The sequence below is a fragment of the Odontesthes bonariensis genome, chromosome 4, assembly GCF_027942865.1.
Source record: "Odontesthes bonariensis isolate fOdoBon6 chromosome 4, fOdoBon6.hap1, whole genome shotgun sequence".
In the NCBI taxonomy this organism is placed as follows: Eukaryota; Metazoa; Chordata; class Actinopteri; order Atheriniformes; family Atherinopsidae; genus Odontesthes; species Odontesthes bonariensis.
In genome coordinates this window covers 12,438,599-12,452,524 of record NC_134509.1, presented here as the reverse complement: position 1 = coordinate 12,452,524, position 13,926 = coordinate 12,438,599, and the positions used below count along the sequence as shown (strand labels likewise).

The 13,926-nt window shown below is 41.4% G+C and overlaps 1 protein-coding gene across 2 annotated transcripts in view; it reads left to right on the top strand.

Moving 5' to 3' along the window:
• The window catches only part of fbxo41 (F-box protein 41), a 54,057-nt gene that overhangs the window by 32,984 nt on the left and 7,147 nt on the right, over positions 1 to 13,926 (top strand). For both annotated transcript variants that reach the window (XM_075463015.1, XM_075463016.1), the window contains exons 5-9: positions 6,116 to 6,189; positions 9,834 to 10,210; positions 12,861 to 13,099; positions 13,222 to 13,337; positions 13,732 to 13,884. In XM_075463015.1, the coding sequence (XP_075319130.1) occupies positions 6,116 to 6,189; positions 9,834 to 10,210; positions 12,861 to 13,099; positions 13,222 to 13,337; positions 13,732 to 13,884 (959 nt within the window). The remainder of the gene's footprint in view (positions 1 to 6,115; positions 6,190 to 9,833; positions 10,211 to 12,860; positions 13,100 to 13,221; positions 13,338 to 13,731; positions 13,885 to 13,926) is intronic.

Sequence of the window (13,926 nt, the reverse complement as noted above, 5' to 3'; positions counted from 1 at the left end):
TATTTAATTTTCTTGTTCATGTTTTAGCATCTCTAATGCACCACAGGTTGAACCCTGAATACTTTAAGATGCCTGAAAGATCTGCTTAGCCCCACAAAGCTGAAGGGCAGCATTGTAGTGCAGTTTTTCATACATCGGCAGATGAATTTTGATAAACTAGAATTCTTTACACATCAACTGAAAATAAAACGAAATGCTCAGTGAACTCGGTGAGTTATATTTGAGCCGAGATTTCAAGCTTACAGTTTGGTTTCCAAACACGAGATCACATGAGTGTGTATGAATGTGTGTTTTGAAGATGTGCTTGAGAAGTCCTTTAGCTCATTTGTTGTGCCCTCAGCTTCATGTGTTGATCATTTTCATCTTGTTTGTTGCATCAGCATTAAATTAGAAAAAAACAAAGCCTTGCTGAGATATTTTCTTGATTTTTCTCAATAGAAAGTAAGTTGCATTTTCGAAAACATTGTAACCTGACCTCAGTGACTTGCTTCAGCATTTGCAATATTAGGCGTACATCCTGGACACAGCAGTTTTCAACAATCCTGTACCATTGGTACCATCAGTTCTGATATCAGCAATTATAGTTTGTACAATTATTCCGAACATGTCACAGGTGGTGTTTGCCAACTTCACCTGATTCTGTACTGCAGTCACCAATGTCTTTGTCTAGAAGTCATGATAATTTGGTTACTCACATACTTTGCTGCAGCTACTTTCATGCGGGAACTTTTTTCCTTCGTATTGAGCTAAAACAGTCCACTGTATCACTATGCTGAAGGGATGTTGCTAACATCAGTTAACAGTCCGACCAATCTTTCAGTCAACACAGATTCTAACAAATGAAAATGTAAATTTAATTTTTTTCAAAAAGTAGTTTACAATACTGATTCACACTGTTGACGGTTATCACCTGCAGGCCTCTGGAACACATGAACTGATCTCTGTGATCGGTTATTAAAACAGGGGCACTCTGTGTTCTTTGCGAACTGATGCTTGCTTACCAAAGGGATTATAGGAGTGGGCATTATGTTTACAAGGTGAAACAAGAGACTTTATGCTTGTATGAACAGTATTCAGCACTAAATCTGGAGGAATAGTGAGGCTCTGCTGTAGAGTTTGTCCTTTCCAGAAAGTGTACTTGCATGAAAAGCAGCCTTTTGTGCTGGGAACTGGAAATAAGCTCCTTTCCTCCAGTCTCAGTACTTGAGCCAAGCCACTTTCCTCCCATTGCTTTGCCATATTAAACAATGATGAATAAAAAAAATTAAAAGCAGGCAGAGGCTGTTCTTAGAATGCCACTTACTCAAATTGTCATCCAACACCTTTGGGGAAAAATAGGTGACCTGTTTCATATTGTGCAAATATGTGTGCTAGCATGGAAACCAACTCATTCTCTCTCTGAAGCTTTTAACTTGATTTGTAATCAGAAGTGATGTGGTGTAGATTCTTCCCTTCCCAGCGTGGGTTTTCAATGGCTTTTTCTCACCATCCAAAGACATGCGCGTTAGGTTTATGCGTTAGGATGCATTATTTGTTTTGCTTGTCTTTGTGTTGGGTCTGTGGACTGGTGACCTGTCCAGGGTGTACCCTGTAATATCTGAGATGAGTTCTATCTCCCCTCAAAGCCTTAATAGCATAAACGGAGCATAGAAAATAAAAGAAATAAAGGAACTTTAGATATTTGTACTATAACTGATATAAATGTATTCATTCCTTCAATGATTTTCTATGTACGCATAATCCTATTCAGGGTTTTGGTGGTGCCGGTGATAGGTCGCTAGACACCGTATCATACAATTATGTGAAAAAGAAAGTACACACTCTTATTTTTAATGTCTTTACCAGGTGCTAAAAAAGGTACTGTAAATCCAGCCTCAGATGAACAATGGCACCTAAAATATTACACCCCTGCATTATTCATCTAAAAATACTAAGCCAAAAGGCAGAATAAGTGTGTGACAATCTAAATGAATCCTCACTGCCATATTTCTTCTTCCATAGAAAAAACTAAGTAAGTTACAAGCTGGTGCTGCTAATCACCTGCTTATTCACCTCTGTAAAGAGATGGAGCTCTCCTGCAAAAAACCCAAAAGCTATAACTCAGCCTCTGCAGGCCTCAGTTAGCATGTTAAATCTTAAAGTTTCTGTTAGTACAACTAGAAAAAGACAGAACGAGTATGGCTTGTTTGGAAGGGTTGCAGGAGAAAGCCTCCATCCATCCATCATCTACCGCTTCTCCGGGGATCTCCGGGTCGCGGGGGCAGCAGCTTGAGCAGAGAAACCCAGACGTCCCTGTCCCCGGCCACTTCGTCTTTCTCTTCCGGGGGGGACCCCAAGGCGTTCCCAGGCCAGCCGAGAAACATAGTCTGTCCAACGTGTCCTGGGTCTTCCCCGGGGCCTCCTCCCAGTGGGACGGGCCCGAAACACCTCACCGGGGAGGCGTCCAGGAGGCATCCTAACCAGATGCCCGAGCCACCTCATCGGACTCCTCTCGATGTGGAGGAGCAGCGGTTCTACTCCGAGCCCCTCCTGGATGACCGAGCTTCTCACCCTATCTTTAAGGGAGAGCCCAGACACTTGAACTCCTCCACTTGGGGAAGGATCTCATTCCCAACCCAGGGAGAGCATTCCACCCTTTTTCCGGCTGAGGACCATGGTGTCAGTTTTGGAGGTGCTGATTCTCATCCCAGCCGCTTCACACTCGGCTGCGAACCGCTCCAGCGAGAGCTGAAGGTCATGGCCAGATGACGCTAACAGAACCACATCATCCGCAAAAAGCAGAGACCCGATTCTGAGGTCGCCAAAAAGGACCCCCTCAACGCCCTGGCTGCGCCTCGAAATTCTGTCCATAAAAATTATGAACAGAATCGGTGACAAAGGGCAGCCCTGACGGAGTCCAACCCTCACAGGAAACATGTCCGACTTACTTAATGCGGACCAAACTCTGACACCGGTCATACAGAGACCGAACAGCCCATATCAAGGAGTCCGGCACTCCATACTCCCGGAGCACTCCCCACAGGACTCCCCAAGGGACACGGTCAAGCGCCTTCCCCAAGTCCACAAAACACATGTAGACCGGTTTGGCGAACTCCCATGCATCCTCCAGAACCCTGCTGAGAGTGTAGAGCTGGTCCACTGTTCAACGGCCAGGACGAAAACCACACTGCACCTCCTGGATCCGAGGTTCGACTATCTGACGGATCCTCCTCTCCAGTACCCCCGAATAGACCTTACCAGGGAGGCTGAGTGGCTGGAGTTGGAACACACCCCACACCCTCCGGTCCCCCTTTTTAAAGAGGGAGACCACCACCCCGATCTGCCAGTCCAGAGGCACTGTCCCCGATGTCCACGCGATGTTGCAGGGGCGTGTCAACCAAGACAGCCCCACAACATCCAGAGCCTTGAGGAACTCAGGGCGGACTTCAAGAGAAGCACTTTTTTTTTTTTTTTACTTAAGACAACCACGTCACTGAAACAAACTAGTCCCCAAATTTAGACGTGCTGTCTTTGGATTTTAACACCTTTGTGCTTCATGTCTGCATGCTTATGCATTATAACAAGGCTGTGAATAATCACAATGACAAGTACACATGTGGGGTCACATTGCTTGGCACCTTGCTAAGCTGTCAAGGGAAGCCTAGAGATGGCCCAACCAGCCACCCACCTTCACAGCCTGACTCTCCTTCTTTCCATCTGGCATCAGCAAGGTCGCCCTCATCGCCTTGGAGACAGGTTTCAGAGCCACAGAGGTATTTTAGGACTGACAGTGAGAGAAGGAATGGATGACTTGTTTCCTGCTCACTTTCTCATTCATTCTAATCTGAATGTAAAGTGTTTCTGCACAGGAAACAAGCACAGCTTCTAATTAGATGTTGTGTTTTATGCAACAGAGGGAGAGAAAAAGAGGTAGAAGTTCAGGTGCACTTGAATTTCGACCAAACCTCTTCAGATGAATGCATTTTCATTCCGTCCATTTCTTGGAGACGTGTCAGTGTTCTGCCTTCGCTGCAATCTGTCCAGGAATAGTCGGTTTTCACTGGATGAATGCCAGAAACAAGCTGTTCGAGTAAAGCAGAGAAAAAGAGAAGCAGAGAGGTGCCTGTGTTTGTGCACATTTTCCCTCTGCGACACGCCGGCGGTCTGGTACAAAGAGTTCCACCTGGCACTGCTTCACACACACACACACACATACACACATATATATATATGTACGCACTCGTGCAAACACTTCCCACTTCAGTGCACAGGCAGCTTCAAAGTGACGTGTGAAAGAGTGACAAGAGGAATTTGTTCTTGGGCAAATCGAGTGAGAGTTAGATTGCACACTTAAGACCAAATGAATTTCAAATTCATATCTGCTTTCAGAGCAGAAACCAACAGGATATTTTAGTTTTCACTTTTACAGAGAGACCTTGTTGTAATCTTTGTCAGATCCTTGAGCTTTGAACTTCACATAAGCAAACATATTCAAACATGCGACTACAGAACATTACCGAAATCAAATCAGGACTTTCATCCAGAGATCTAGAATCCTGTATCCTGCACCGCTCTGTTCTCCTGTCTTAACTGAGCCACCCTGTTCTGGTTTTGCAGGTGTGCAAATAACTGCAGCTGATCAATACCAACTGTAAATGCAACATCTTACGAAAACCCCCACCAGCATTCACTGACTGGCTCCCTGTGACGTGTAGACTTTATTTCAAGAACCAGATCATGATGTCACAGGCCCTGTGTGGTCTTGCCCCTTCATACGTTTCCATTTCCAAACTTTTGTATCCAATTCTCCCCAGTTAAGATGTTCTGACCATTGTTCATTGACCTACAGCAAATCCAAGGGTTACTATTAGGACCATTACGGCCCCCTCCCCAGTCTGCTAAACCTCTTGAGGCGAATGATTGTCTTTATTAGATCAGCAGCCTCAACAAAAAATTCACATCCCATTTCCATAACTCCCATAACTTGCTGTTACTGTAACAGGTGATAGCTAATGTCTTTTAAAATGATTTCTCATTATATTACACTTATGATCCAATGCAGCACTAACGACATTGTTTATAAAGATGCTGATTTTTGTAACTTTCACAAAAAGGATATAAAAATGCAACATGATTCATTGACAGCAGTGAGAATATTTTAAGAGGGAATACTTTCATGGCCTTTACTGCAGTTTCTTCAAAACATCAACTTTGGACACATGATGCTGACCTGTAATAACAGGCTTTCTGAAACCTTTGCTGTGCGTGTTCTGTTTATTATTCCCCAGTGATGTTTGTCAGCCCCTGAACTTTTGTCTAGCCGTGTCATGACAGGAAAATATTTCAATTAAGTAATCTGTCGATCCATGATAAAGTCCTAAAAAGCATCTACTAAAGTCATGTGAATCTCCCTGTGGTAATTCCTAATTTACACAGAATCTATTTTGAGATGGCTGGAGTTTTTTCACGAGTCTGTTTCAAAGACCAAAACAGAGTCGCGTTAGAATAAACATGAAATGTGCTCGTTATATTCATGCTCCTCGGAGGATTGACCCTCCCCATGTTTGAGAGTTTATTGTATTTTCTCTTGTCACCATGAAGATGAGAGTAATTCTGTCAGTCTTGATAAGCTTCTGTTTGCACGTCATCACTCACCATTACTAAGTTGCTTTGTTCAGTTGTACAGTGCATGCGCAAATCTTGATACAAGATATGAAATGACACTAAACCGCGCTGAATATCTTTAATTAAAAGAACAGATGTTTTGTTCATTTCAGTCTTGATTGTATCTGTATGACAAACAAATATCAGCTTTCAGAGCCTCAGTGCAAATTGGCTGCTGTTTCATAACTATGATTTTATTCCATTTCGGTTGTGGATTTGTTTCATATTTCATGGGAGGAATAACTAAGTATTTGATGACTTGTACAGCACTGTATATTGTACTGTTTTTATCATGGTTTTTTGATATTCTAAAATATTTACATTCATATTTCTCTATGAGAAATATAACACTATAATAATATAATAGAATATTACAAGCAACTCTTTAACTCTTCAGAGGCTGAAAAATATATTTTCATATGTTGTTTTAAAACCAGAAATACTCTGTCTGTTTTGACTTGCCTCTCTTCAGAGAAACTCCAGCATCTCTGGGAGCACTCGGGGAATGTACCAAGTGTCGGAGAGGCGGTCCTCCCCCAGCACAGGGTAGGTCAGCACCACACTACTACTAGGCCACATTTGCACAGAGTCAGACATGTTTTACCTTGGATCTGAAACATAATTTGTCTCGAAAGCCACTGTGCCATATGGAGCTTTGTGTGTACCTACTGGTGCTTTAACTGGTAAAGGAAACCCATCCAAGCTTTTAAGTGCCAAATTAAATGCTGTATGATAAGTAATTTCATTCATGCACCAGATGATTAGGGCACTGTAAAGTGTGTGTTCCTTGGTTTTACTCTCCATCAGGACATTTTATAGCTTAAGGCTGTTGAATGAATTTACTGTGCCTCGGCGCTTAACTTCTGTCAGGGCTCCTGTAGTGAAACACAATCTGTCAGGTACGTGGAATTGGAGGCACAGAGCTTTTAACCAGCATCCTCTGTGCTTGCTTGCTGTGTCCCTCGGGGTGCAACTTGTCTGAATTTGATCAAAATGTTTGTAAGCACATGGTTGTGCCAGTACTCTGCCCTTGAAAACATATTGAAAGCAGGTCATGGAACCTTTAACTTTACAGCTTTGTTGTAAGACTTGTATCAAGAAAAGTACTAATCTTGAATATGATGACAGCAACACATCCGTTCTGGGTCTACTATGTGGTACTTTGCGTTTCATGATGAGCCAGTTGTTTTCATTGAGTAAAAGCTTTGGACTCAGCCCCTGGACTCTTCTACTGTGAAGCCTGTCGTAATAGATGAAAAATGCATTTGAGCATTTTCTTACTGAGATATGCACGGCCTTTCCTTGAAAAGACATCATCTGGATGGGAGTACATGTTGCTCTAAAACTTATATCTACCATTTAACATTGCTGATGCCTTTTAAGGTCTACATGCGACCAGTTTCATAGAGTTTCAGGCTTTCAAAAAGAATAGAGTTTCAAATTTTTATTTGTCCGTCCAAAGTACAGTTTTTCACTTTTCGTCTGTCTTATTTTGAGTAAGCTTCGGGCCAGAGAAGGTGGCAGAATTTCTGGATCATCTTCACATACGGCCTCTTCTTTCCACTATAGAGCTTTAACCTGCATTTGTGGATGGCACAGTGAACTGTGTTCACAGACAACTATTTCTGGAAGTGTTCCTGAGCCCATGCAGTGATTTCCAGAGCAAAATCCTGAGTTTTTATAGTAGAGTGCTGCCTGAGGGCTGAAGATAACGCACATCTAATGTGTTTTTTTTTTTTTTTTTTTTATAGCTGTGTCCCTTGGACACAGGTATGTCTCTAGATTCTCTGAATCTTTTGATGAAATTATTATGATATTATGGTATGATTATTATGATTATGATATCACTGTAGATGATGGAATAGTTGAAGTCTTCTCAATTTTACATTGAGGAACATTAATCTGAAATTGCTCCGCAATTTGTCAATTCAGTTTTTTTGCAGATTGCCCATCTTTACCTCTGAGAGACTCGGCCTCCATAAGGTGTTCTTTGTATAATCAATCACGTTACTGGCCTGTTGCCAATTAACCTAATTAGCTTTCTTCAGCTCTTTCTTTTTAGTATCACTTTCTTTCCTAGCCTTTTACTACCCCTGTCCCAACTTTTTTTCAAAGTGTTGCTGCCATCACAATACAGGATGAGGATGAGTAAATGTCTCATATCTAACATTAGAAATGTTTTCTCTGTTTTATTGTGTATAAAATCTTTGTTTATGAGATTTGCAATTCATTGCATTCTGCTTTTTTATACTACATTTTACACAGTGTCCACATTTTTTTGGAAAGAAGGTTGTAGTACAGTATTGAACAGTGTGTGAGATGTAATAAACTGCAGTTTAGTCAGAGTCTGATTCAGTTGCAGAACTGAGATGCATGGTGGGTATCTCACTACATGAGGTGTGATTGAAGTATTTCTGGGTCTCTGCTGCCAACTTCAGACACATGGCTGTGCCATAGTACTCTGACTAACACAACTGTCATCCCCAGTTGGTGTGCTAATGTGTTTCCTGCTGTGACGTCACTAAGGAGCTGTCAGGCCTTCCCCACTGAATCATTTATGGCACGACACACACATGCAAGCAACATAGTCCAATCCCCTAAGCCTTCTACCACACTTATTATTAGCTCTTCATCAATGATCAATAAATTCTTGCTTGTAGTTGAAGTAAAGGTCATCTTCACAAGTATGCAACAGTTTTTTTTTTATTTAGTGTTTTGACTTATTGATTTTGACCTCAACAGTTATTTATGTACAAAATCATCACGTCTGCGTGCATCACTTTTGCAGCAACATGTCATATTTTAGTGATAGCTCGACACCGCATATATAAATAGTGTCATGAGTAAACAGAACACTCAGAAAGACCAGACTGGAGGTTACACAATATCTCCCGCTGATTTTTGAGTTTTTATATATATTGTATTCTGGATACAAACTGTATTCTGAAACCAAGAATAACAATTGGTAAAAGCATGATCAGCTATGATTCGAATCGGTTAATAGCTTTCTTGTTTTTATTTTATAAACAACAAAGTAAAATGTTCAATTCATTGCTTCAACGTTAAGTCGGCAGCAGTTTGTTATGTTGATTATCGAACTGATTTATAACCCTCATATTACACTGTTTAAACCACACACAGACACCATTTGTGACAACATTTGTTATCGTAATGACAAGTGTGGGCTACATTATCACCAGCCATGTTTTATCCTTAAGAGATACATTCAAAACCTTTGACTTTCCATATTATTAACAAAAAGAGCGTGGAACACTGAGAAGGAGGAATAAGAAAATAGTTTTGAGGCTGATGTGTGTTTCCTGTAAATTAGTTGTGTTGACTTTTAGGTTATGTGAAGAACAGCATCAGTTTGTATGTATAAAAGATGTTCTGATTCTGTTGTGAATTCTCTATAAAGCAACTTCTTGTCATTTTATTTTTTATAGGTGATTCACTTTATTTGTTTCAGTCAAATTGTATATTAATACTTCTGTTTTAATACATATATTAATAAGAGTACCATCTTTTAATTTGTTGGCCTGCAAATCTAGTGATTAAGCGGGAGCCCCTCTGCCTGTGTCTTTACATTGATAACCATTTTTGCAAAATGCTAAAGGTGCAAAATATGTGATCAATGTCAAGATATAAATACTAATAAAAAGTTAGTGAAATTCAGATCTTAATCTGCTAAAAAGAAAAGGAGCAATGTGTCTCATGTATTCTTACAGATTGCGGTTTTGCCAACATTTAGAAAAATATTACTCGTCTTGGCACCGTGAGTTCTCATAGTTTCCACTGGTTGCCTAGCAACCTTATGGCGACTGTGCCTGGCCAAGAAGCATTCCTTCGCTTAACCCCTTAAAAACACAATCTGTCATGTTTACAGTGATTTTCTGTGTTAAATAGGAAACCTCAGAAGTGTTAGTTAGTGGACTTAGTTACCTTTGCACTGGCTCTAATGTGCTGCTTCACATTTAACGAACAGGAGAGTGTTACTCATTTGAACAGTTATTACTCGAGTTCCACAAAATGTGATGAAGATAACTATGTTTTTTTTTTATACCTTTTGGTATTTACTCAGACTAAAGTGAATTTTGAGATTGGGATTTGAAATGTGTTTGGTTTTCAAATGAAAAAAGAAATTAAAAAACAACTATATGAATGGATCCATACCCTCTGTTCTGCTGCAGAGCATCAGGGAGAATCAAGTCCGTCTCACAGGGCTCTGGAGGTTACGACAGTGACAGTGTCGAGATGCATCCCATGGAAGATTGCCCCGAGGCGCAGTACTATATGCAGTGCCGGATGAGCGAGGGTGGTTATGAGCGCTCCCCCGGATGTGGATCAAGAAACTGGGGTCTTCGTAAACAGGCTATCCAGAACTGGCAGCGGCGACCTTACCGGAACAGCACCGAAGGTGAGGAGGGAGACGTATCAGACGTGGGCTCCCGAACCACCGAGTCTGAAGTGGAGATGTGGGAGCAAGAGAGGAGAGCTGTGGCTGAAGTCCAGCAGTCTGCCGCCCCCTATCCTCACCACAGCAGGGCAGCATACCGCCCAAACACAGGTAACAATTGTTGAGAGCAGCAAGAGTGACTACCGTACTCTTAGAAATCCACACCCTGTATCTCGCATATCAAGCCAGTATCTCAGACCATTAAACCCATTAGACAGGCGTTGGATTCTGATCTCCTGTTTTGTCACTTACCAGAGACCATTCTTCAAAGTGAGTGATGTTCAGTCTTAAGACACAAAAAAATAGAGGCTCCAATAATGCCACGCACATGACATATCAAAGTGATTTAAAGCCACAGTCATTCAAAACGAATTTGTAGGCGTGTCCCAACTTTTCCCAGGCACTATATACAAGAAGTGCATCAAACGTATATGTACGAAAAAGTCAAATGAATTCCACAGAATAAAAGAAAATGAATGAAAATGTAAGATAAGCTAATCTAAATGATATGATCATTGACCAGACGTTCAGTTACTGTGTGACTTGAGGGCAGTTAAAATTTAGATATTTGGTTCCATCTGCAGTGGCTAAAAAACGGCTTTAGTCGTATTTTGTTGCCATTTCTCTTCTCTTCCTGCTCTGTCTGCCTGTGCACGGCAGCATCTGTGTTTTATATTGTCTCAATTCCCCTTTTTCTTAAGCTCACTTTTCGTATTAAGCTTTGTGTGTGTTAAATAGCCCGTCTTTCCTGGACAGCTCATCTGCAACAGATGTGCATTTCTCTGTTTTCAACGTGCTCTGGCAGCATCCTTAATCTATCAATGTTGATTTATTTTTATTATTTTTTAAACTGCTGTCAGGTTTTAATACTAGGTGCATCTTGGCAGTCTGGGATGGAGTCAAATTGAGACAGAGCTTTGTGACAAAATAACATCTATGAGCTCCCCATTAGCTGAAAAGATTTCTATCACATAACACTCCACATGTTACTGGCATCCCTGCGCACTGACGTAGTTCTCCTGATTGAGAGAGTCTCTGCCAGGGTTTATTGGATGGTATGTATCTGCAAGTTTCTGTCTCATCATCTAACACACAGCTTGGCTTTTTTAGTTCATTTAGCAATCTTGAGTGTAGGTGGTGTGCGTGTGTTTTTCTGTGTGTGTGTGTGTGTGTGTGTGTGTGTGTGTGTGTGTGTGTTTGACAGAGGGAGAGAGAGAGAGAGAGAGAGAAAGTGGAAGAGAGAGTGAAAAAGCAAGCACTGGTTCACAGCCCTGATAGCTGTGAGCAGACGCCTTCCAAGGCCAAGGATGAAGTGAGTCATGTACGAGCAATCTTGCTGGGAGGGATAAGCCAGGCTCAGATTGGACACATTGTATAAGCCAGTTGATAGTAATAGACAAGATGAAACACAGTTAGGAAAAAGAACTGTGTATTTCTTTTTGGTTGAAGGATGGTGCCACCATGTGACGAATTTTTTTTTTTCAACATTGGATGAAAGAATTACTTTAGAAATTACAACTTTTTAATATGTATAATTGTTTTTTTTTTGTTTTTTTCATCAGTTACTCAGTTGTAATTAGACAGTTGACTCAAAGGCTGCTATGGACAGACAGTGCTGTTTCTTCATTCAGTCTACATAGATAAGCAGGTCAAAGTCATGGAGTTGATTCAGTGTGCCGCTTCCATGTGTTAAATTGTCTCTGCTAACCAGTCAAAGAAGCTTTTGATTCAAGCAAAATAGTTTTTTGTCAGGAAAAAAATAAAAGAATTCAACTATACAGTTGGTAAATTCTGGGAAAAACAAATGCAATGGTGAGCTCAGCAACATAAAAAAGACCCGGATGTGTTGTACAATGGTAGTATTCTCTCCATGGCAACAAAACCCCCTTCACACCAACCGGCCAAGACTGACATAAAGAAAAGACTTAACGAGAGCAAATTTGTAGCATCGAAAGGAGCAAACTATTCACAAGCCTGAAGAAAACAAAGACTTTGCCTAAAAGAAAAAAAAGTATGGAAAAGCACGAGACGTTATGGATCAGCATTCGTTCGACAGATTAAACTAAGATTCGTCTGAACCAGAATGATTGGATGAAAAAGAATAAGAGGAAGACTTGGTCCTAAGCATAAATCTTCAACTGTAAAACTCAAGACAGGGTCATCACATGAGTGCTCAGCTCATGACTCCGAATGGCACGGTGCCATTTATGCTTATTGATGATGTGACAGAGGACAGACGTGATGTAAGAACATAATGTCTGCTCAGATTCAGTAACAAGTCGATAGGATAGAAATCCACAGCACGGACAATGACCCAAAATATACTGAAAAGCTATTGAAGAGTTTTTTATGGTAAAGAAGGGAATTAATCTGCAGCAATCGGGTCAATTGCCTGATTTCAACCAAGAGAGCTGGATTTTATTTGCCGAAGACAAAAAAAAGAGGGCAGAAAGACTATCAAACGGCAGATGAACACAACTTAAATGTCTGGCAAAGCATCAGAAAGGAGGAAACCCATTCTTTGATGTTAATGAATTCATTGACTGAAAAAGACAACTGTTTAGAATGATCAATTTAGTTTAGCTTATGTTCACTGTCCTAATTACATTTGAGCCCTTGAATTAGAGGGTTGTACATATTAAAGAGTTGTAACTGATTAAAACCCTCAAATGAAAGCAGTCTGCCCTTTACTGTAACAGATCATGAGAGCAGCTTAGTAACTCTGTAAAAGGTTTTAGAGACTTTTTTTTCCTCCCTACAGGTCGGTCGGAAGGGGTCTACACCAAACAATGCCGCCACGAAAAGAGCCCATCCAAATCCAACGAGGTGATCAGCCCAGAGATCCTAAAGATGCGGGCAGCCCTCTTCTGCATCTTCACCTACCTGGATACTAAAACCCTACTGAGAGCCGCTGAGGTCTGCCGCAACTGGAGGTTTGTGGCCCGCCACCCAGCTGTGTGGACCAGAGTGCTGCTAGAGAACGCTCGCATTTCTTCCAAGGTGGATTGTCCGTGTCTAGTTGTCATGTTTGTTTCGTTGTCTAAAGCACTTTCAAAGCAGAGGTGTAGGGAGCAACAAGTGTCATTTTTGTGGCAATAGCTTTTCATCTGTTTATTTTTTAGTTCTTGAGCACCTTGTCTCAGTGGTGCACTCAGACGCACTCTCTCATCCTGCAAAACCTTAAGCCACGACAGCGGGGCAAGAAGGAAACCAAGGAGGACTACCTTAAAAGCACACGGTGAGACACACAGGCAGGCTGTTACAGCGACACTTATTGCCTTGTAACTTATTACTGCACTGTGCATTGCTTTGATTTATTCAAGAGCATTGCTTTGTGAACTGTCTAACTGAGCAACATACCAAATGACAGCGATACCAGTTGAGAAAGTGAGGTTGTTTGTGTAAAGGACACACATTATGTTTCGTAAGGGGCTCTTAAATTGTGCAGACACAAAAATAAACCTGCTACTTCTGGCATTCATTGCTGCAGAAATAACAGAAGCATACTTTGTAATGTGCTGCTCTACATGATAGAGGTGATGTTTCAGTAGGAGGTGCAGAAGGACCGAAGAATTACTTCCTCTTCTCTGTCGGGCTCTTTCTCTTGACCTACCATTTCATTTCTGTCTAAGTGGCTGTCTTGAAGAAGGTCTGGAGGCGTTGTTAAAGGCCACAGGAAGTAACCTGCTAATTCTGAAGATTTCTCACTGCCCAAACCTGCTGACTGATCGCTCCCTTTGGCTGGCCAGCTGCTACTGCCGAGCCCTGCAGGCCGTGACATACAGGTAGAACACCACAACAGATCCAAAGTCTCTTGAAACTTTCAA